Source organism: Lepus europaeus, chromosome 16 (genome assembly GCF_033115175.1).
Source record: "Lepus europaeus isolate LE1 chromosome 16, mLepTim1.pri, whole genome shotgun sequence".
Taxonomy (NCBI): domain Eukaryota; kingdom Metazoa; phylum Chordata; class Mammalia; order Lagomorpha; family Leporidae; genus Lepus; species Lepus europaeus.
The window spans coordinates 15,422,594-15,447,353 of record NC_084842.1 but is presented as its reverse complement, the minus strand read 5'-3'; the positions used below and the strand labels follow the sequence as shown (position 1 = coordinate 15,447,353).

The following is a 24,760-nucleotide window of genomic DNA, read 5'->3' as shown; positions in this document are numbered from 1 at the left end:
CCTGCTCGCGGGCCGCGTGCGGAGCCGCGCGCCCCGTAGGCTCTGGGACCGTGGCGGCGGGCGGCGGCGGCGGCGGCGGAGCAGCCGTCCGCGGGCCATGTCTTCTCCGGCCGTGGCGAGGGGCTCTGCGGGAGGGAGTCGGGAGACGGCCCCCAGGCCCCGGAGCCGAGGCCGGTTGTGGGAAGTGGGCGGCGGCGGCGGCGGCGACCAGCTGGAGCGCGCGGCCGCGGACTCGGAGCGCTGGGAGCTGCTGCTCCGCCGCGGCGAGCTGCTGGCGCTCGGCGGCCACCTGAAGGGAGCGCTGGAGGCGTACGCGGCGGCGCTGCGCCGGGGGGCCCCGGTCAGGCCCGAGTGCCTCGGCACCCTGGTGGACTGCCTGGTGTTCAACTACCGGCTCCGCCACGGGCTGGGCTGGAGCGCGGCCCCGGCCGCCGGCGCGGGTGCGGGCGGGTTGCTCAGCTGCCTGGGCTGCCGCGGCTTCCTCAGCGAGCCGGTGACGGTGCCCTGTGGCCACAGCTACTGCCGCCGCTGCCTGCGGAGAGAGCTCCGCGTCCGCTGCCGCCTCTGCCGGGACCGGCTGCCGCCCGCCGCCGCCGCCCGTGCCGCGGATGCTGAGGGGACCGGCCCGCGGCCGCCGCCTCTGGCCGCCGCCATCGCGGCCTCGGACTTCAGAACCAGCGTCGTGCTCAACCACCTGGCCGAGAAGTGGTTCCCGGGTCAGCGCGAGCGAGCCCGGGCGGCCGGCCGGCTCGGGGAGCTGCTGCTGCAGGGGCGCTACCGGGAGGCCCTGGCCGCCGCCTGCGAGGCGCTGCGAGCAGGTGACGGCGCGGGGATGCGGCGCGGGCCCGACCGACCCCACCCTGCTTTCCCCCCGGACGGGGCCGGGCACCCAGAGCGGGTCTGCGCCCTGGGGCAGGCTCGCCCTGCTTCCCCGGGGGGCCCGCTGGGCACTCGCTGTGCGGGATCTCGGGGTGCTCGAGGGTGTGGGAGGGGGCGGCGCCCGGGGTGCTTCGGTCACAATGGGGATCGCCCGGGGAGCCCACTGTGACGCGGCGCGGGGAGGGGCGCGCGGGCGCGGGGTTCCCTCGGCCGCGGCCTGGCGCTCGGGCGCGCGCGTGCGGCGCGGAGCTGCGGGCCCCGGGCCCGAGGCCGCCCTGGCGCGGCACGGGTGGGAGCTGGGGGAGCCCGAGCGGCCGCCCGCTTCCTGCCGCGCTCTTTCCGGGAATTGGCGGCTCGGGCCGGGCAGGGCCGGGCCACCCCGGGGGTGGGGGACGACATCGCGGCGGGGCGGGGATCCCCAGCCGAGGCTGGGCGGGCTAGGGCTACCTTCCCGACCCGCAAAAGTCACCGGGGCAATTGGAAGCCGCGGGAGGGCAGAATTGCATAAGCTGGGGTGGGGGGGCGTTGTGTAACGGGTGACGTCCGGTGGGCGTGGCGGGAGCTCGGCGCCCGCACCCAGTGCCGCGAGGCCCCTCCGGCCGCGGTGGTCAGCTCCTACCTGGGAGTGCCCGCGGAGTGGGTACATCTTGGGGGCGGCCACCTGCTCTTCTCAGGTCACGCTGGTTTCGTTGTGCTGACGCCGGCATACGCCCAGCCCAGGGCAGAGATGCAGAGGTAGTCTCTAACCCAGAGTTCTCGCCTCGCTTCCGTTCGCCTTTCCACTTCTGATCGCGCCCAGGGGGAAAGGCCGTGTAGGGCTTTTGTCTCTTCCTTTGTCTCCCGGACGCTGCCTCGGCTTCCCAAGCTCAGTTAGCAAGCACTTTTCCCAAGGCGGTTTTACATTGTGCCAGACGCGCGTGTAAAACTTCCGTTAGAAAAAATGAAGTTCTTGGGTCAGTTCTTTTACTAGGGGGGGTTTCACTACCCTCCTCCCCAAGGACATTATCCAGGGCGACATATCTGGCAGTGTCTGGGGACATTTTTGGTCCCCACCCCTTGTAGGCGTGATGCTGGTCCCGGCACTGTGCCGCTGACCTGCCACCGCCAAGAATGCAGGCCCCAAACAACCATCAGTGAGTGGCACTGTGGCTGAACACTTGTGTGAAGCGGATTGCAAGATTTTCATGTCGCTGTGTTGACAGGAAATAATGCTTGGGGGAAATAATCCCCAAGGAAATAGACATATGAAATATTAAACTGACTTTGGGTGTTAGGTAAGTTTAGAAACTGTGGAACTGAAAATACCCTCCTGTGGGTGCTTAGTCATATTGAACCAGTGACAGTGTCTTGAGTTATTTAGAACCTTCAGAGTTCACAGCACAAACTTGCCATGTTTTTGAGGCCTTTTAGTGTCTGTCTGTGGAGGAGGCAGTTGTAAAATAGGGTGATAGTCTCAGAACAAAAGGAAAATAATTGGGATATAAAGTTCTGATACACCTGACTGCCTCTTGGGGCAAATAAAGAAGCCAGAATTGGCTGGATAGAACACCTGGTAGCCAGCGGTGGTCTCATGGACCATGTGAGAAAGCAAGGGCTGGAGCAGTGCAGTGACTTGCCCCTGGTCACACAGCTGGCTGCTTGGGGAGGCAGCTGTGTGTCCCCTTCTAAAGTGGGCCTTGTGTTCATCTGGTCTTTATAGGTCACCCACTGCAAGTGCTCATCCACATTTCCCAGAAAGATTTTCTATCACTAGTATAAAATAGAGGATGAAACTCACCAGCAGCACTATTCAGTATTTACTCCTGACTTGGTGATATGACATTCTTTTAAATTAGGTTCTTTATAAGCTTTTAGGTCCTATTCCTTGGAAGAATAGTGAACACATTACAGATTTAAGTCTAGCTTCATGTTCTTTGTTTATTTGAAATGCAGAGTGATAGAGACAGAGTGAGCACTTCCATCCTCTGGTTCACTCCCTAGATGCCTTCAGCAGCTGGGGGCTGAAGTCAGGAGCCAAGAACTCTACCTGGCTCTCCTATCTGAGTGGCAGAAACCCAAGTACCTGGGCCATCAAATGCTGCTTCCTGAGTGTGTAAGCAGGAAGCTGGATGGGAAGCAGAGGTGGGATTTCATCCCCAGCATGCAGATACGGGATGCCAACACCCCAAGCAGTGTCTTGCCAACCCGACCCATGATGCCAACCCCAGTGACTAATATTTATTTAAGGAAGCTTCTGGGCCTTGTATGGAAAACAACACACACACACACACATATACCAACACATGCGTACATACATACATACATACATAATTTTTTAAACAGAAAAATACTGAAAGACCTACTCTCTTTTTTAAGTTACATAAACTGCACATAAGGATTTTGCTTGTTTAGCTACTTAATCCTGCTTTTATATTACTAGAACCCAAGTCCCAACTTTCACCTCATTAGGCCTTTGAAAAATTAATTCCAAACTTGAAAATGTGTCTGATTGGCATTAACGATGACATGTTTCTTTACCTTTTGATTTCTTAGTGTGAAGAGGAGGAAAAAGATTAGAGTTAACAAATTATAGTCAGTAAAGGGCAGACTTACAAGTGATTTACAGTTTATGGGTATAAATAGAAACATTAACTAGTAGAGTTGTGTCTATTTGTATAGTTGTTAGGTTTTAACTTCTTTGGAGTTGGCAAGTGGGTGAGATAGGCACCTGAAATGTATGTATATCATTGTACAGTTGCAATTAATGAAACTGCCATTGTTGATAATGAAAAAGACCTTCACTGTAATTTCTTAACATAATTCTTAAAATGAATCAAGTAAATGCTGTTAACTAGAAAAAATAGTCTGCAGTAAGCCCACACAGTTTCTAACGTATCCCTGTCAACAGCAAAGGAAAGCTTGAAAACCTTTGCCAAAATCACAAGTTTCCCATTGGGATTACATAAGTTCCTGTTGAATTGAAATATATTTAGATAACATTTAATCCATTGATCTTTTGGTATTAACTCTCAGATGTTTCATAACTTTCTTTTTAGTATTCAAGGATATTATGTAAAAGTCTTGTCTGCATTGGATCTTTATAGTCGACTTTAGTGAATGATCCTACTGTGTAATGCTGTCTTCCTTTTCTTTTTAATGTATGTTTGTACTGCCTCACCTCCTCCCTGTGTTTACCCCAGTCCCCAGAAGAAGACAACAGAACAGTATATTTTTCTGTATGACCTGGAGTAAATAAAGGTCATAAAGGGAAAGACATTTTATCTAAAATATTTAGGGAAGAAAAATTTTGTCTTTTCTATTATGTGCCGCTTGACTATTAGCCAGTGTTTTTACAATCTTTATATCATTTGATCTCCACAGAGTCCTGTGGAGTAACACAGTCCTCAGAAGGAAAGTGAGGCCCCTCGAAGGAGAGTGAAGTGTGGCATAGTGATTAAAGCTGGGCTGGCTGCAGACAGGCTGCCTCTATCTTCTCTCTGATCCCAGGCATGTTGCCTCACCTGCTCTGTGTGTTCTTTCTTCATCCAGAGAGTGAGAATAGTGTCTACCTCATAGGGTTGTGAGAATTGCACAGGTTCAAACATGGATTTCTTCAAAGGGCACCTGACACAGTCAGTGCGCAGCAAGTATTAATTAACATACCTTTTAAATGTACAACTTGTATTACAGATGAAAGATGGCTTAGTGAAAATTTGAATCCAAATCTTGTGATTTCAAATTTTCTGTTCTATCACATTAATAATATAACCAAAGTAGAGGTAAAATCTTGACTCTAGTTTGCACGTATTAACCAGCAGTGATGTTTTAGCATATATCGTTCTTTTTTAATTTGTTGTGTTCAGACTAAACCCAAGGGAGGCACAGAGCAAAGTCATTTGCAACTGTTATGTGGGGACTCTGGGGTTTTCACTGTCTCTAAGAGGACACCTTTATTCCCAGCTCTAAGTTGCTACCATATTTTTGTTGGTGTTGTTTTATGGTTTATTTTATTTTACTTAAAAGAGTTACAGAGAGACACAGAGAGAGAGAGAGAGAAAGAGGGGTAGAGAGAGAGAGAGAGAGAGAATATGACAATGTCTTCCATCCTCTGGTTCACTTCCCAAATGGCCGCAACGTCCAGAGCTGGGCCGATCCAAAGCCAGGAGCCAGGAACTTCTTCTGGGTCTCCCATGGGGGTGCAGGGGCCCAAGGGCTTGGGCCACCTGCTGCTGCTTTCCTAGGCCTTAGCAGATGGCTGGATCAGAAGTGGAGCAGCCAGGTCTCGAACTGGCGCCCATATGGGATGCTGGCACTGCAGGAGGCGACTTTTACCCGCTACGCCACAGCACCGGACATATCATATATCATTAAAATACAGATACTATAAAGCTTAAATTATAAGATTAGTCAAATTATAGGTAAATGTGAATATATTTGAAGAATATTGTAGCAACTTGATCAAGTTAAAAAATGAAGATACTTGAATTTAATCAATAATATTTGTGCTTTTACTTATTGTGCAAAGAACTTGCAACAGTAAACATTGATATTTTTATGGTGCTTTATAGGTCACAGAGTATTTTCACTTCCATTTTCTTAATACTTACAAGAATATTTGAGATAAGAAAGCAAAGGTTAGGATCCATAATTAACTAGAGGACTGTAGAGGACAAAAACCCCAAGGATTTTAGAACTTTCTCAAGGCAAGTAAGTCACTAAGTTAGAAGTCAAAGCCAAAATATATGTTGCTTCTAAGCATAAAGTTGATGTAGAATTAGCATATGAAACATAATCTTATGCATTCTTACCATCACTCAGCAAATATTTAGTAAATACTTACGGTATACTAAGAATTTTAGGTGCTGAAAATACAGAAGTGTGCAAAATAAAGTTTTGTCCTTATTTGCAATTTTAATTTCTGTTATAAATGCAACAGATTGATGATGAGACTTTCCAGAAAATGGGGCTTACTGCTTAATTGACTTCTAATTAGCAGAGTATATGTGGTTTATCTATCTCTGCTTCTTTATAAGATTTTTGCCATGCTTCAGGGCTACTAAAAAGATCAGTTATAATGGCACATATTATTGATGTAGAGGATGAAAAAACTTGATTCTATAAAGGATTATTTAAGTGCCCTTTTAAAATTAAGTAACTTCCATGTTTTTAATCTGTTTTTATTTATCAAATAATGCAGAATTTATAAAAATTCGTTTATCTGAGGTTTTTTAATTTGTACATTAACTTTTATTCAAATTCACTTTTGTTTAATTGAATACTTTAAAAAAGGATTTATTTTATTTATTTGAAATGTGGAGCTGCAGAGAGAGAGAGAGACAGACAGAGGAGTCTTCCATCCCCCTGGTTCAGTCCCCAAATGGTGGCAATGGCTGGGGCTGGGCCAGGCCAAACCCAGAATCCAGGAGTTTCTTCCGATCTCCCACATGGGTGCAGGGCCCAAACCATTTGGGATGACCTCCACTGCTTTGCCAGGGACATTTAGCAGGGAGCTGGATTGGAAGTGGAGTAGCCAGAGCTCAAGCCAGTGCTCTTATGGGATGCTGGTTTTGCAGGCTTTGGCTTAACCTACTATGCCACAGTGCCAGCCTCACTAGTTGACTATTTCTAAGAAGCTTGAAGATATTCAATACAATTTTACATGAGTTTGTGTAGTATCTGCCTTATTCATTGCAAAGGCACCTTTGAAAATTGGGAGGACACTTTTTATAGAAGATGAATGACTAAAGAGAACACCAAAATTCAAGACTGCTGTTCAGTTTCTTTTTCCTTGATGAGACAGCATTGGTCTTTTGCTTCCCCTTCTTCCTCGACCCCTGTTCTGTCTTATTGTACAGTTTACACTGCTGATCCCAACAGAAATATTTACCTTTGCTAAGGTTTATATGGCTAACAGACACTAGAAAATATTCTTTAAGGCTGGCGCCGTGGCTTAACAGGATAATCCTCCACCTTGCGGCGCTGGCACACCGGGTTCTAGTCTTGGTCGGGGCGCCGGATTCTATCCTGGTTGCCCCTCTTCCAGGCCAGCTCTCCGCTATGGCCCGGGAAGGCAGTGGAGGATGGCTCAAGTCCTTGGGCCCTGCACCCGCATGGGAGACCAGGAGAAGCACCTGGCTCCTGGCTTCGGATCAGCGCAGTGTGCCGGCCGCAGCGGCCATTGGAGGGTGAACCAACGGCAAAGGAAGACCTTTCTCTCTGTCTCTCTCTCTCACTATCCACTCTGCCTGTCAAAAAAAAAAAAAAAAAAGAAAAGAAAATATTCTTTAATACCTTGCATTAAGAGCTAAGCTAGGGCCGGCGCCGTGGCTCACTTGGTTAATCCTCTACCTGTGGCGCCGGCATCCCATATGGGTGCTGGGTTCTAGTCCTGGTTGCTCCTCTTCCAGTCCAGCTCTCTGCTGTGGCCCGGGAAGGCAGTGGAGGATGGCCCAAGTGCTTGGGCCCTGCACCTGCATGGGAGACCGGGAGGAAGCACCTGGCTCCTGGCTTCAGATCGGTGCAGCGCTGGCCGTAGCGGCCGTTTGGGGGTAAACCAATGGAAGGAAGACCTTTCTCTCTGTCTCTCTCTCTCTCACTGTCTATAACTCTACCTGTTAAATAAATTAAAAAAAAAAAAAAAAAAAGAGCTAAGCTAATTTCTTCATCAGCTTGTTTGGAAGTATTTGATAATGTTACCGAGGCCAACAGCTATTCTTGATTGAGTCACTCACGTGCCAGGCTTTGTGCCGTATTTTCTTATTCAGCCCTCAGGACAGTTTTGGGGTATGGGTGTTTTATAGGTGAGCGTTTTACTGATGAGGAGCCTGAGGTACAGCATTACGTGTTCTAAGGGATAGTTGAACTCAATCTTCTGAATCCAGGATTTATTATCTTAATTACTATGCTCTTGGACATTATTACTCAGTCATTAACAGCTTATCAATTGGCAGGCTTCAGCTTAACTGTGATAACCAAGTCCTACTGTACTAAACTTAATAAAGTAATGGAAGCAAAAAAAATTATTTTGTTTAGTCATTAGAAATTTTGTTAGCCTGACATAAAGATCTAAGAAACTGACACTTTGAAGAATGAGAAAAAGGATATGAACTTGGAATTTTATGTACATAGACAGTTCATATACCCTCTCCAATAAATAATTTTAAAGGTCAAACTCAGGAAATGCATATTGAAATAATGATACTATTTTAGTTTGTTGTTTTTAGTAAACAAGCAAACACAGTTTGTGGAAGTGTAAAGTTTTTATTTAAAGGAGGCCTAATAGAATTTTTTGAAAGCTTTGTATATCTCTGTAAATTTCTACGTAGTCATTCAGCTGTGGACAATGAGAAAGAAAAAAAGGCGATACCAGGGATATATTGACAGGTGGTGTAGTTTATACTAGAAAATGGAAGTAACTTAATTGCAGGGTAAGGACTTTTTTTTTTTTTTTTTTATAAAAAAAAGAACATTTATTTCATTTGGAATTAGTTCCTCCTTTATTTTTTTTTTAACTTTTATTTAATGAATATAAATTTCCAAAGTATAGCCCATGGGTTACAATGGCTTCCCCCCTCCCATAACTTCCCTCCCGCCCGCAATCCTCCCCCTTCCCGCTCCCTTTCCCCTTCCATTCATGTAAAGATTCATTTTCAATTCTCTTTGTATACAGAAGATCAGTTTAGTATATATTAGGTAAAGATTTCAACATTTTGCCCATATAGCAACACAAAGTGAAAAAACTACCATTGGATTACTAATTATAGCATTAAATAGCAATGTACAGCACATTAAAGACAGAGATCCTACATAATTTTTTTTTCAAATTAATTAATTTTCTATGCCATTTCCATTTTAACACCAGGTTGTTTTTTTTTTTCATTTCCAATTCTCTTTATATACAGAAGATCAATTCAGTATATAATTAGTAAAGACCTCATCAGTTTGTGCCCACACAGAAACACAAAGTATAAAAATACTGTTTCAGTACTAGTTATAGCATCACTTCGCTTTAGACGACACATTAGGGACAGATCCCACATGGGGTGTAAGTACACAGTGACTCCTGTTGCTGATTTAACAATTTGACACTCCTGTTCATGGCGTCAGTAATCTCCCTAGGCTCTAGTCATGAGTTGCCAGGGCTATGGAAGCCTTTAGAGTTCGCTGACTTCGATCTTATTCCGATAGGGTCATAGTCAAAGTGGAAGTTCTCTCCTCCCTTCGGAGAAGGGTACCTCCTTCTTTGATGGCCCCGTTCTTTCCACTGGGATCTCACTCACAGAGATCATTCATTTAGGTCTTTTTTTTTTTTCCATGATATCTTGGCTTTCCATGCCTGCTATACTCTCATGGGCTCTTCAGCCAGATCTGAATGCCTTGAGGGCTGATTCTGAGGCCGGAGTGTTGTTTAGGACATCTGCCATCCTATGAGTCTGCTGTGTATCCCACTTCCCATGCTGGATCTTTCTCTCCCTTTTTGATTCTATCAGTTAGTATTAGCAGATACTTGTCTTGTTTGTGTGATCTCTTTGACTCTTAGACCTATCAGAGCTATCAATTGTGAGCTGAAATTGATCACTTGGACTAGTGCGATGGCATTGGTACATGCCATCTTGATGGGATTGTGTTGGAATCCCCTGGCACATTTCTAACTCCACCATTTGCGGCCAGTCCGATTGAGCATGTTCCAAATTGTTCATCTCCTCCCTCTCTTTTTCCACTCTTAGATTTAACAGGGATCACTTTTCAGTTAAAATTTAAACACCTAAGAATAATTGTGTGTTAATTACTGAGTTCAACCAATAGTACTAGAACAACAACAACAACAACAAATACTAAAAAGGATAAAGTATTACATTGTACATCTAAAGTCAGGACTTTTAAATAGATTGTGGATATGGTAGTTTGTGGCCATTAAAAATCATGCGGACTAGTAGTATATGGAGAAAAAAGAGGGTTATAAACAGTACATATGGGGGGCTGGCGCCGTGGCTCACTCGGTTAATCCTCCGCCTTGCGGCGCTGGCATCCCATATGGGCACTGGGTTCTAGTCTCGGTTGCTCCTTTTCCAGTCCAGCTCTCTGCTGTGGCCCCGGAAGGCAGTGAAGGATGGCCCAAGTGCTTGGGCCCCTGCCACCTGCATGGGAGACCGGGAAGAAGCACCTGGCTCCTGGCTTCAAATGGGTGTAGTTCCAGTTGTAGCGGCCATTTGGGGAGTGAACCAACGGAAGAAGACCTTTCTCTCTGTCTCTTTCTCTCACTATCTATAACTCTACCTGTCAAATAAATAAAAAAAATCCTTTAAATAAAAACAGTACATATGGTATATCTTATAAAACCAGACATTAAAAATATAATCTATATACATGGAAGAAAAATACAGAATATATACTGCCATTGTTTTGGACTAGCCTGCTGCACTAGCTCCAACAGACCAGAACAAACCAGAATGGAGTCACTTGTGCTAAGTGCTAGATAATCAAACTGAACTTTGAAACTGGCCAGTTTCTTTAAAAAAAGAAGAAAGGTGGAAAATCAGAAGATTCCAGTCAGTCTGAGTCAGCTGAATAAGGAAGTCTCCTCTGTTTTAAGTCCATAAGGAAGTAAAGACCAATCTGCCCTTCATCCTTTTTCTGTTTTCTCAGCCCTTTTGTTCCTGTAAAGCCAACTTCCTCTGCTCAACTCATCTGAACACCCATTCTATGTTGTAGAATTAGTTGTTGCCTGTTTCTAGAATCACAAATGCCAATTTGCTCTTTAATCTCCATTAGTAGTGACTTTGTCTTCTGACAATACAAATCGAGAACCCCAACCTTAGTATCCTGATATCCAAGATGTTCCAAATCTGAAATTTTTTTTTTGAATGTCCTGTTGGCCAGCATTCAAAAAGTTTTGGGTTGTGGAACATATTGGATTTCAGATTCAAATCAGCAGGGTCTATGCAAATATTCCCAAATCTGAAAAAATGTGAAATCTGGTCCCAAGCATTTTGGATAAGGAATACACAACCTGTAATGATACTGGGTCTAAGAAAAGAGAAAATGAGAGCATGAATTCAGCGTAAGGGATCAGATTTTAATTAATTTCTTCTAGTTTAGGAAACATTCATCACAGCCAGGATTTGAGGTGACAAAGACAGGATGTAATAGAGGGAGCTCAAAAATAGATTTTAAAATTACTCTAATAAATACTGTGCATATTCTGTAAAGGAACATAATTATAATAGCAAACACTTAAATAATGCTTTCCCTTTTTAAATAATGCTTTCAACTTACTGATCCCTGTTCTAAGTACTTTGCGTGCCTTAACTGTCTTGAGTAATCCTGTGAGGTAGATGCTGTTATTAACAAAGTATAGATGTAAGCAACAAGAACTCTGGAGCCAGACGGCCAGAGTTACTCACTCTCTGTGCTCAATTTCCTTAGCTATAGAAACCAGGATAAGAGTGCACATTTAGCTTAATGGTTAAGATGCCCATGTTGTACAGTGGAGTGCCAGGGTTTACTGGTGCAGACTGTGAGAGGCAGACTGTAAGAGATAATAGCGCCAGTAATTGGGTCTCTCTCAGCCTTGGGAGACCTGGATTAAGTTCACAGCTCCCAGCTTTGGCCCTGGCCCAGCCCCAGCTGTTTCAGACTTTTGGGGAGTGAGCCAGCAGATGGGAGATCTCTCTCTCCCTCTTCCTATCTCTCTCTCTCTCTCTGATGGTCAAATTTAAAAAATGGACAATACTAGATCCATGTGAGTTTATTTTGAAGATTACAAATTGTTTAGAACAGCACATAAATAATATTTCTTAAAAGTAAAATTTTTGGAATGTCAGTTTTGTAGCTAAGAAAAGAGATGATTTGTAATTTTCCCAAGGTCATTGGGTAGGTGGAGGAGCCAGAAACTGAATCCAGCCAGTCTAACTTCAAGGCTTATGCTCTCTTTTTTTTTTTTTTTGGACAGGCAGAGTGGACAGTGAGAGAGAGAGAGAGACAGAGAGAAAGGTCTTCCTTTTCCGTTGGTTCACCCCCCCAATGGCCGCTGCAGCTGGCGTGCTACCGCTGGCGCACCGCGCTGATCCAAAGCCAAGAGCCAGGTGCTTCTCCTGGTCTCCCATGCGGGTGCAGGGCCCAAGCACTTGGGCCATTCTTCACTGCACTCCCAGGCCATAGCAGAGAGCTGGACTGGAAGAGGAGCAACCAGGACAGAATCCGGTGCCCCTACCGGGACTAGAACCCAGTGTGCCAGCGCCGCAGGCGAAGGATTAGCCTATTGAGCTATGGCGGCACCGGCCAGCTTATGCTCTTATGGAGGTAGACCCAAAGGAAGGCATACTGGGATGAGATTGCAGAGCTGAGTCTTGTGGTATGAGAAAGTTATCCACACAAAAAGGAGGTGGGTGAGTAAGGAATGGTATGGTAAGGGAGGAGCCCTATGAACCAAGGAAGGAGGCATGAAATAGGATGATATCCAGGGGGCAGAGTGAGCAGTTAGGTATTGTGGACACTTAAAGTGGGAGGTTGATAATGATAGGAAGTAAGCTGAAGAATGGACAGGAGACAGCCATTGGGGAACTCATTTGCTGTATTAAATAATACCTCTTTTTTTTTTTTTTTTAACAGATGTTGAGGGTATAGGTAGGGTAAAACTTGGGGCAGGGAAAATGGACAGCAATGATATGGAAGATTTAGGGAGCCTAACCTAGGGCTACTAGCAATAGGATTGGAAAAGAGGGGAGACAGATTTGAGAAGTAGTCTGAGAGGTGAAATTGACAAGGTGAAGGAAGATTCTGATTTGAGAAGTCAGAGAATACCATGAAAACACTCTTTTTCGGTGGAGAACATGCTGAGCTTGAAGAAAAACATAGAAGGCAATGAGAAATTTGTTGAATCTGAGGTTAGGGTGAAAAACCAGGATGGAAGATAAAGATTGAGGATAAACCATGATGAGAAGTAGCAGATCTCTCCCTGGTCCTAGTGGACAGGAAAAAAAGACCAGAGATAGTAAAGAATAAGATGACGGAGTTAATAACACAGTTATTAATATTTGACACCATTATCCCAAACCACCTAGTCTTCATTGTCTTTTGTTGTTGTTACCTTTTTAACAAACTGGAAGGGTGTGAGATGCTGTGCCTGTGATAGACTGAGAGCATCCACCTGATGGGTAAGTGCAAGATGGGGTCACCTATTCACTCCAGGGTCCTCAAGGTCAGGTGGAGAGCAGGCTGTAAATGTTTGTTGACTTTCAAGCTTGACTTAATGACACAGTAGGAGCTGATTGCTGTTTTTCCGTTGATTTTCTTGAAAGTTTACTTGGAGGGCAGACATTCTGTAAGCTTTGATTATTCAAAGGCCCTCAGTATATTTGGCCCTCTTTTAGAATTAAGAAAGGTTTGAAGTAAATAAATGGGGTTGCCCCAATCACTTTTATTTATTGAAAAAAATTTTTTAAAGATTTATTTATTTGAAAGGCAGAGTTATAGAGAGAGAGGGAGAGACAGAGAGAGCTTTCATCTGCTGGTTCATTCCCTAAATGACTGCATTGGCCAGGGCTGGGCAAGGCTAAAACCGGGAGCCAGGAGCTTCTTCCAGGCCTCCCATGTGGGTGTAGGGGCCCAACGACTTGGGCCATCTTCTGCTTTCCCAGGTGCATTAGCAGGGAACTGGATCAGAAGTGGAGCAGCTGGGTCATGAACCGGTGCTCATATGAGATGCTGGTATTGTAGGCTGTTTCCTTACCTGATATACCACAGTGCCAGCCCTGAAAATTTTTTTTTCAAATTTATTTTGAAGGCGGGGGGCGGGGCACAGGGAGAGACTATCTCCCATCCACTGCTTCACTACCCCAATACTTGCTTTAAAAAAAAAACTGGCTGGTGTTGTGTTTGGTGCAGTGGTTGCCGTACAGCTGGAGACACCCATATCCCATAGCAAGAGTTCCTGGGTCAAGTCCCAGCTCCACTTCCATTCCAGCTTCCTGCTGATGCACACTCTGGGAGGCAGTGGTAATGACTCAAATAGTTGAGTTCCTGCCCCGCTGTAGGAGACCCAGAAAGAGTTCCAGGACCTGGCTTTGGCCTGGCCTGGCCCGGCCCAGCCCCAGCTATTGCAGACATTTGGGGAGTGAACCAGCAGATGGAAGATACTTTCTCTCTTTCAAATTTCTTAAAAAGTATAAGGAGATCTGTGTGTGTGTTTAAAGATTTATTTCTTATTTATTTGAAAGTTAGAGTTACACAGAGAGAGAAGGAGGCAGAGAGAGAGAGGGAGAGGGAGAGGTCTTCCATCCACTGGTTCACTCCCCAATTGGTTGCAACAGCTGGAGCTGTGCCGATCTGAAGCCGGGAGCCAGGAGCTTCCTCCAGGTCTTCCACATGGGTACAGGGGCCCAAGGACTTGGGCCATCTTCTACTGCTTTCCCAGGCCATAGCAGAGAGCTGGATAGGAAGTGGAACAGCCGGGACTCGAACCGGTGCCCATATGGGATGCTGGCACTGCAGGCGGCAGCTTTAGCCGCTAGGCCACAGTGCCAGGCCCAGTGTATGTAAAGTATTGGAAATTGAACTCACCAGAAGAGATTTTTTTTTTCCCTAATAGAGTCATTCAAAATAATTATTCACATTTGAAATTCTCCATGAAAATATGATCTTCAAGGAGTTTGACAGCAAAAGTTTTAAAATATGACTCCTTTCATGTTGGAGGGTACTTCGTCTCTTCTTACCCCAATGCACATTAATGTTTTAGGGTCTTCTGTAGGGGTCTCAATAGACTGTTTCTTTGAACAGAGGAGGGGGACACAAGTCTTTTTTCACTTGGTCAGAATGGAGAATTTTTTTCCGTGTGTCCTTTGGTTGTCTTCTTGATTGACACATATTAATTGTGTGCATATTAATGGAGTACAATGTGATACTTCAATACACTGTTGTAGGGACCAGCTAAGAGTAATTAGCATCTCTATCACTTTCGTAGATTGACAAGTTTTTTAGAAAGGTCTTCTGAGTCACTTCTAATGTTACCTAAAAAAGCTGTAAAAGCTGATTGAACAGGGAAAGCATGGATAAAGGGCAGATACTCCACTGTTCTGAACGTGCATTGGAAGTGTAAAGCAGTAAGGATTTGCTGTATAAGAAATTTTTTTAAATAATAAAGAAACAAGCCCAGTTAGGGATTCAGAAGTGGAACGGCTGCTTGCTGCAGCAGTGGCCATCTTGCTGGAGTGCGGGTGCTGGATGTCTGTCTGAAGGACATTAGCGAGGATCTCAGCTGTGAGGGGAAAGCTGTCCTTCCAGGGCCCAGTCCTTCACGAACCACTGAGTTGGATGCGAATGCCTGTACTTGTTTGCGGACTATTCTGGTACTCGCGAGTTTGTTTCTGAGTTCTCGTATTTCTCACATCAGTGTGACACAATGCTGTTTCACATTAAAATAATAATTTCTATTTAGATGGTAAGTCCCTCGAAGACAGAAATAATGTATTATTTAATTAAATAAATAATAGTATTTTTGAACAACTACAGTGTCTAGCTTTATGTTAGGAACTCTTAATTACTTATTGATTAATCATATTGGACTTTTAATTTCTGTGTGTTTTGGTTCATGGATAACAATTTTTATTTTTAAGAAAATATTCTAGGTATCTTAGGAAGTAAAAGCATTATTAATTTCATTCTTCCTTAACATTTTTCATTGATGTAAAATTGAGAGAACAATTTAATTGCAGTTTCAAGCATCAGCAACTGAAAAAGCCCTAATTTTATTGATAAGAGTTATCTGTAAAAAATCGATCATTTAAAGACTAGAATACAGGTGTGCATTTGGTGTGGGATTAATATGCTGCTTGGAATGCCTGACTCCCATATTCGAGTGCCTGGGTCCAGGGCCCAGCTCTGCTCCTGATTCTAGCTTCTTGCTACTGTTCACCTTGGGAGGCAGCAGGTGATGGCTCAGACACTTGGGTCATGGCCGCCAATGTAGGACACCCAGATTGAGTTGTGGGTTCCTGAGTTTGGCTAGCTCAGCCCTGGCTGTTGCGGGGGTTTGGATGGTGAATCAACAGGTGGGAGGTGTCTGGCTCTGGCTCTCTGTTGTTCTGGTTTTCAAATAAATAAAAAGAAATGCAAAAAATTTCTGACAGGTTTTAAGGCCCTTCTCATAATAAAAGCTTTGTTTTATGAGCATAAGTTTTTGAAGGCTTCAGAGATGAGGAACTCTAAAAGAAAAGTCAAGTTAGCATCATCTGTAGATGTATTGGAAGTTAATTTCTTGTTTAGACTTCAGTTTCACAATTTGTTTCTGTAGTAATTGATCACAGTCATATAAGCGAACCAGCTAAATGTCAAATGCTGAAAGCCATAGAATGATTTATTTTTGCAAGTATAGATGTAGAGGATAGTGAAATTAACAACAAAGTGTTTTTCTTCATGAGTATTTGAAATTAAATGTTTATATATACAACTTTTATATGTTATATATATGTATATAAAATTATTCTATATGAGGGGCAGAGAGAGGGCAGGGAAGGAACAGACAGTTTCCATCCACTAGTTCATTCCTCCTGTGCCCAAGATGTCCAGGTTAGGATCAGGCCAAAGCCAGGACCTAGAAACACAAGCCAGATCTCCCATTGGCTGGCAGGTACCCAACTTCTTGAGCCGTCACTTGGTGCTTCAAAGAGTCTGCATTAGCAGGAAGCTGGAATCAAGAGTTGGACCTAGAATTTAAACCCAGGCATTCCAAAATGGGATGTGTGCATTCAAACTGGCAGCCAAACTGCTGGGCCAACTGCCTACCGCTTCAATATATTTTGAGATGGCTGAATACCATTCTTGCTAGTGACAGGAATTAGAATTTTGAGCTCCTACCAGCTGATTCTTAACTTCTATCCTTTAGAACTAGGACCACTATATGCCCTTGATAGATTGAGCCTTGGTCAGTCCCTTGTCACTATGGGATTTCTGTGTCAAAAGTTGCACATATAATCATTTTTAGGAACAATGATTAAGAAGTAAAGTAATAAAGATTCAAAATTACTATTAAAAGGCAAGTCTTTAAGCATCTAAGACAAGTTTTTAAAAATTTTTGTAGATTGTCTTAAAAATTATTTTACTTAGAGATGATAATTCGTATTATAAGCATTTTCAGTATTTCCTCTGCTAAAATAATCTACTTAGAATAATGGTAGTATCTGGGTAAGATTCAACATGTAAAAGGGGTTGTCCCTAAACTGTACTTGGCTTATAAAGTTTAGTTTGGTAGATATTGACTCTAGAATCACTAAATCATTTCTTAATGGAGTATGATAATACTTTGTGGATTATATGATAATCTTTTAAAAATAATCATATCCTTTTAAAATGTTTATTTCAGAGCCCAGTGATTTGACTCTAAAGATTTACAGAGCAGAATCATATGCTGGTCTCCAAGAGTTTAAAGCAGCCATAGAAGATTTAAATGCAGTTCTTTTTCAACTTCCAAACTGGCCTGAGGTAAAATCACTGTTTTACATTTGCATAAAGTTTTAAATTTCATCTATAGGGAACATGCATTCAATTATGGTTATAAGTTTTAGCAAAATAGATAGTTTGCTTTAAGCAAAAATCATAACATTCTAGAAATCTGGAGTCAGTTCTTAAGTGGATGATATAATCTGACAATTTTTTGAATTAGAAGAAACCATTGTGTCAAACTGAAGAACACACTGAATTCATGGCACAGGAAAAACAAGAGAGGCATTAAAATTTTTCAACAGACTACCTAAAAGGTAATCTGTAGGAGTGAAATGGACATTTTGAGATGCCATGATTTTTTTTTTTTTTTTTTTTTTTGGCAGGCAGAGTTAGACAGAAAGATCTTCCTTCCATTGGTTCACCCCGCAAATGGCCACCATGGCTGGCTCGCTGCGCTGATCCGAAGCCAGGAGCCAGGTGCCTTCTCCTGGTCTCCCATGCGGGTGCAGGGCCCAAGTACTTGGGCCATCCTCCACTGCCTTCCTGGGCCACAGCAGAGAGCTGGACTGGAAGAGGAGCAAGTGGGACTAGTATCTGGTGCCCCAACTGGGACTAGAACCCGGGGTGCAGGCTCTGCAGGTGGAGGATTAGCCTAGTGAGCCATGGCACCGGCCTGAGATTCCATGATTTTTAATAGCCCTTGTCTGGACTGTTGAGAAACAGTGGTTTTTTTTCTTCATATTAGTTGTTTAACTTTTTACTTAATGTAGGGTTAATCTTATGAGTATAAAGTTAACTGAAAATAGATCTTCGTAAAAATTAAGAATGGAAATAGGAGATGGAAGAGGGTGGGAGTGTGGTTGGGAGGGAAGATAGAGTGGGAAGTATCATTATATTCCTGCATCTGTATATAGGAAATATATGAAATATTTATACCTTAAATAAAATTTTAAAAAAAGAAAAAAATTTTCAGCAAAGAAATAACAACTTGCCATTTTGTGAAGACAGATACAGTCTGGACTAGGAGGTTTGGATCAAGGAGGTTAATTATGGAAAAAGGTAGATCTTTGAGGCTGGAAATTTGTCATTATAATAGCAAGGGGGTGATTAGGCAGTTTTAAAAAGGACTCAAGAAATGTGTATAACATAATCTGTTTACTTATTTTCCTTTTTATTTAACTGCAAAGGCAATCTGTCTCCCTCCCATGTGTGTTGTTTAAGCTAGAAGTTATTTTATGTGTTTTTTCTATACTCAGAACTGTGCCATTAAGGACAGTGTAATAAGGATGCCTTAAAAATTGTAAATTAATAAGGAAATGGATACAACAATCCCATGATGTAACTGTTGATACAGTCATGTATTAAGAATGAAACTGCAGTGGTTTGTGTGTATAGTTTTAAAACTGTTTAAAAGGAAAGAAACTTCGAGACTTACTACTGAAGTGATACCAGAAATGTGATTTTCTTCAGTTATTTAAATGGTAGCTAAAATGACTGTTTGACAAGAATATATTTTAGGCCTCTCTGATGTTATTTAACACAACTCTATGGCTTGTAAACCTCTCCATTCAAATTCTGTAGGCAAGGCACATTTAAAGCTTGCCAGTTGACGCTTTATTGGTGGACTGACCCACAACTGAATTTTTGTTATCAGTGATCTAAATAGGGCTCCAGTTTTTGTCATGGAACATGTTGAATTCCTATAATAAAGAAGAAAAAGGGAAAATCTTGATGCATCTTAAAATAAGTATAATTCTACATTGTATTTCTTTTGCTCCCTCAAACAATTATTATTAAACCAATAATCATTAAATAAGCAATTTTTTTAAGGGGAGGGAACATAGTGGTTATGGTCTTGCTGAGCCCTGACTTGCTATGGAACTTTGGTCAGGTCGTTGTCTGGGCCTCAGTTTCCCTAATGGTGCTTCTCCAGGGTAGTGGGTAGATGTGCCTGAAGGGGTTTGACCTCCTCAAGGTCATTTAATTACAAAATCAGCATTTTTGAGCATGCTATTTGTTTATCTTTTCTTGATGATGATTTTTCTGAAAAACAGTTTCAGCCATGAAGGTTTTGTGTGTGTGCTTCCATTGAAGGTTTACTTCAGGAAAGGAAAGGTACTCCATGATGCCGGCTTCTTAGGTGATGCCTTACAGCTGTTTCTTCAGTGCTTAGCCCTTGATGAAGATTTTGCACCTGCAAAGCTACAAGTAGAAAAGGTAATCAGTTCACCAACCATAATGGTTCCAGGCAGGGCTAAAACACAGATCTTTTTAAAAAATACTAATTGGAAAGTTACTATAAGTGAATAATCTAACTTCAGAGGAATTTGAGAGGTTTTCATGTTTGAATGCTTAGTGTATTAAGTTCTTGGATGAAATCAAAACATTTCATTCAGGCCGGCACCGCGGCTCAATAAGCTAATCCTCCACCTGCGGCACCGGCACACTGGGTTCTAGTCCCAGTTGGGGTGCCGGAGTCTGTCCCGGTTGCCCCTCTTCCAGTCCAGCTCTCTGCTGTGGCCCGGGAGTGCAGTGGAGGATGGCCCAAGTCCTTGGGCCCTGCACCGGCATGGGAGACCAGGAGAAGTACCTGGCTCCTGGCTTTGGATCAGTGCAGTGCGCCAGCGGTAGCACGCCAGCCACAGCGGCCATTGGAGGGTGAACCAATGGTAAAAGGAAGACCTTTCTCTGTCTCTCTCTCTCACTGTCCACTCTGCCTGTCAAAAAAAAAAAAAAATTCATTCACAGATATTTTGGTCCAATATTTTTGCTTAGTTAATTTAGACATTCCCTAGTAATTTATTCAGTCCATGCCCGACTGAGGGTTTTAATTAAAAACTGCTGTCCTGATGTTCTGCTCAGGACTCTATTAACCTGGCCTGTGTCTTTGGCTTGGGCTCTGAGCTTGGCTTTCTTTCCATGCTGCCAATAGTATTGCCCCAACTTGTTTTGCCTTATTTTTCTTAATGCTCCATATATCATTTTCTAACATGTGTGCTGCCTGTGGTGTGTTAGTAGGTGTTAATTAAAGAGAAGAAAAAAGAAGAGGGAAGAGGGGTTTTCTGATCAAATGACTTTGGGAAATATTTGGTTAATCCAAATTAAACAAGTTTCTTCAGAACTTTTTAGGGCCTTTTGATATGCTAGCATGAAAAAAATATAGCCTTCAGCACAGATCATCTAGTGAGAGTAGTCTTTAAAAAATTCTTTGAGGGCTGACGCTGTGGCGTAGCGGGATAAGCCATCACCTGCTTCACGGGTATCCTTTATGGATGCAGGTTCGAGTCCCGGCTGTTCCACTTCTGATCCAGTTCCCTGCTGATGCACCTGGGAAACCAGCAGAAGATGGCCCAAGTCCTCTGCCAACTACATAGGAGGCCTGGATGGAGCTCCAGGCTCCTGGCTTTGGTCTGGCCCAGCCCTGGCTGTTGTGGCCATTTGGGAAATGAACCAGTGGATAGAAGACCTCTCTTTCATTCTCTCTCTCTAACTCTGCCTTTCAAATAAATGAAATAAATCTTGAAAAAAAAAATTCTTTGAGAAAATCAACCCTAATAAAAGTTCAGGTTCCCTGTGCTGATGCTCTCCTCAATCTTCTCAATACATGCCATGTTATTGTCACCTTGGTTGTGTTTCTGGGTTTTTGTCAAAATTGCCTGGAGTGCATGTTGAACGTTCCCCACTAGTCATAGGCCTTTGGAATCATCATCTCTGGAATGGAGGCATCATAATAAGCATTCCAAGAGATCCATATGTACCTTAAAATATGAGAACATTTTTCTCAGATCCCAGCAAATGATGCTTTACAATATTTTGTTTTTCTCCATATGCTTTTTGTAAATTGTGGTATAATTTACATGTAATAAAACACATAGATTCTATAGTTTGGTGAGTTTTGAGAAAATGATGTACTTGTGTTACTAGCATCCCAGTCAAAATAAAGGATGTTTCTGTCACCTAAAACATGCCTTCATCTCCTTTCCAGTACATCTTCCATCATCTTGCTCCCAGAGGAAACTACTGTTACATTTCTATCACGTAGAGTAGTTTTCCTATTCTAGAAGCTGATATGAATGAGATCATCTAGTGTGTACTCTTTTTGTCTGTGGCTTTCTTCTTTTTGCTTAACTATTTTAAAAATACATCCTGTAATTGTTTTCTTTTTGTTAGTGACTGTATATTTCATTATATGAACAGACCATGATGTGGTATTCAGTTAGTAGTGATTTGTGTCTGGATTATTTTCAATTTTTTTTGTTTTGTTTTGTTTTTAAAATAATTTTGAATAAAGCTGCTATGAATATTCCTGTACAATTAATTTTGTGCACATGTGTTTTTACATCTCTTTGGTAAATTCCTAGGAGTTGAGTTGCAGGGTTATAGGGTAGGTTTGTGTTTGACATGTTTTTTTTTTTTTTACATCAAAGGAAATGTAAAATAAATAAATATTAAATATTTGTTTATTTGTACAATTTTATTTCTGTTGTGTATATTTCCTTTCATAATGATTTGTGAATTACTCTGATTCTTGTGTATTTGAGAGAGTATACAGCTGAAAAATGAGACCTCCAAATGTAGACATTACGAAATGCTTTGCAGCTTGTTTGACAGCCAGAAAAAGATCAGAACCTCTCTCATTGTCTTTCTAGCCAGGGTCTTCCCCCTGTTAACTTGCCCCTTCTCTTTGAGAGTTCAGATTTATTCCTGATTTAGACATCCAGAAATTGTGATTCCGCAGCTGTGGCCTAGTTAAACTCCTGCTGTTATAGAGCAGCTGCTATGTGGCGCCCCCAACCAGCTGCTGGACAGTGGTGATTGCTGCATAGGTTAGTTGTCAGTGAGAAGCTAATGTAAGTATAGGGAATTTCAGAATTTTATAGTTAGAGGGCCAGGTTCTCTAGTTCACGTAAGCAGTCTAATTCCAACTTTAAAATCTGCATTGCTATGAGCCATGAACTGTTTTGACTGGGATATGGCTCACAGATATTCAGAGATGAACCTTTTTGACATCACATAAGATCTCTTCTTCTTATAATCCTTGTATTAAAAGGTCTGCCTTTTCCTCAGTTACCTTCTCAGTCACCTAACCAGTCCCTGGTTCCCTTCAAAGTCTTGAATCATTTCTTTGAGGTTATTTGATCTCCATTGAGGTATACTTTGGTTTCATAAAAATTTTTAATTTGTTTTATTACCTAACCAGTTCTTTTCCTCTGCTTATTAAAAATAATGTCTAGAAAAAAAATCTTAAAAATCTTTTAAGATTTATTTTTATTTAATTGAAAGGCATAGTTACAGAGTTGGGGAGAGAGAAGAAGAAACAGAGAGAGGTCTTTCATCCGCTGGTTCACTCCCAAAGCCAGGATCCAGGAGCCTTTTCTGGGTTGCCCACGTGGGTGCACAGGCCCAAGCACTTGGGCCACCCTCTGCTGCTTTCCCAGGTGCATTAGCAAGGAGCTGGATCAGAAGTAATGCAGCTGGGACTCAAACTGGTCCCCTATGGGATGCTGGTGTTGCAGGTGGTTATTTAACCTGCTGTGCCACCACTCCAGCCCCACCAAGCAATCTCAAAAACCCTGTTAGGTAAATTTATATTAAATTATCCTTAGCCCCAAATTTCACATTTTGTACTACTTTTATAATATTTCTCTTACAGATTTTATGTGATTTGTTATCACCTGAAAACTTAAAAGAAGACCTAAAGGAGTCTTCCTGGAGTTCATTACCATGTGTTAAAAACAAACCTTTTGTTTTCCCTGTGGTGATGGGAGAATCTCAATCCCTCAGTGAGCTCAGCCCACAACAGGTAAGGGGTGAGAAAAGCTTGTCATGGTTTTAGCACCAAGTAAATATTCACTTTTAAAATTTCAAATACTAGACTCTCCTTAAGTTCTTTTAATCTTTTCACTTATCTTACTAGGATTTTATCTCTGGCCTTTTATTTTATGTTGAAACCTTATGTGTAAAAGATTTATTATCACAATTTTAGGTCACCTGTATGTCAGAAAACTTTTAGTCTCAGAATTTTTGGTCTCTTAGAATATGTAAAACACTATATGAGAAGACTGCAAAAAGTTCATAGGAAATGGAATTACAAAATATGTTTATTTTGGTGCAAAAAATTTTGAAACGTATAATTTTTTATAATAAGCATTTTATGTGAACTTTTTGAAAGGCCTTCATGTTTATTTTAGTTTCTTCAGTTTCTTACAGATATAACTATATTAATGTAAGTGCTTTTAAACCTCTTTGTAACATAGTCAGTTTGATGTCTAGTACTAAGTACTGGCAAAAAATCATTTACTAGCCAAGAATTTAAAATTAGAAGTTAGTGCAGCTAAATGGGCGATATAAAGCTCTGGAACTTCATTTCAGTTAGATTTTTCGCAAGAGGGATAAAGGATAGCACAGAAACAGTGGCACCTTTGTTTGTTGTGTTTTTGTAGAATGAAGAAATACCAGCGGTCACTTTGGAGCCTGTCAAAGGCAGCTTGAGCCGTACTCAGTCAGCACAGGCTCTAAATTCAGCAGACATGTCTGCCAGAGGGGACTGCTTAAAAAGAGTGTCATCAGAACCTTTACTCTCTGTTCAGGAGAAAGGTGTTCTGCTGAAAAGAAAGTTGTCTCTTTCAGACCAGGATGTGATTGTCAATGAAGATGGGAGAAATAAGCTTAAGAAACAAGGAGGTAAGCATTTCCCTAACTCTGCTATTCGATACCTTTGTTCAGAAGGGCCCTTCAACTTTTTCCTGAACAACAAATGCTATTTGTTTTAATAGAAAATCCCAGTGAAGTCTGTATGTTTTCACTAGCTGATGGGGACATCCCAGAAGAATTAATAGATGTCTCGGATTTTGAGTGTTCTCTCTGCATGAGGTAAGTATATAAAATTTTACAGAGGATATTAGTTTACATAAAATATAGTGTGGATCAAGGTACTAATAGGTAGTAAAAATAACAAAACTGGAATAAAAATCAAAATATGAAGTTTAATCCTAGGGTTGCCTTTCACACATTGGGCAAATAACTGAATCTGTACCTCAGTTTTTCTTATTTAGAAAATGGGGTCAGTACTTGTGTGGCCTTTATCACAGCATTGTGGGAATCCAGTGAGTCACAAAAAAATCTGGGAAAGTGGAAAGTACTATGAGATTACTGATACCACTAACACTTGGATATATACATGGTTTTAGATTTGCCTAAGAATTGTAATTATATAGCTTATGTATATGATCCTATCTTGTTTATGTATACAACCATAAAATCCTTTTTCAATAACACTGGAGAAGGATTTTCATTGTGCAGCATGCTTATTATTCCAAAGCACTAATTGTTTTAAGAGAACATTTCTTATTTAGATAAATCATGATTGGCTCAAAGGATTCATGAATTTAGGAGCCGGGGACTAGTCACACTAGACTGATAGGAACTAACTGTTCCTGAGTCAGTCTCTTAATTCTACGCCTTT

The 24,760-nt window shown here is 42.4% G+C and overlaps 1 protein-coding gene across 2 annotated transcripts in view; it reads left to right on the top strand.

The window, feature by feature from the left end:
- The first annotated feature begins 38 nt into the window (after positions 1 to 38).
- LONRF1 (LON peptidase N-terminal domain and ring finger 1) overlaps positions 39 to 24,760 on the top strand; it is a 41,546-nt gene continuing 16,824 nt past the window's right edge. The window contains exons 1-6 of one of the 2 annotated variants that reach the window (XM_062212929.1): positions 39 to 818; positions 17,216 to 17,334; positions 19,390 to 19,512; positions 22,949 to 23,098; positions 23,886 to 23,979; positions 24,072 to 24,168. In XM_062212929.1, the coding sequence (XP_062068913.1) occupies positions 98 to 818; positions 17,216 to 17,334; positions 19,390 to 19,512; positions 22,949 to 23,098; positions 23,886 to 23,979; positions 24,072 to 24,168 (1,304 nt within the window). In that variant the 5' untranslated portion in view covers positions 39 to 97. Of the gene's footprint in view, positions 819 to 17,215; positions 17,335 to 19,389; positions 19,513 to 22,948; positions 23,099 to 23,738; positions 23,980 to 24,071; positions 24,169 to 24,760 lie in introns of both variants that reach the window. The other variant, XM_062212928.1, reaches the window with a different exon arrangement.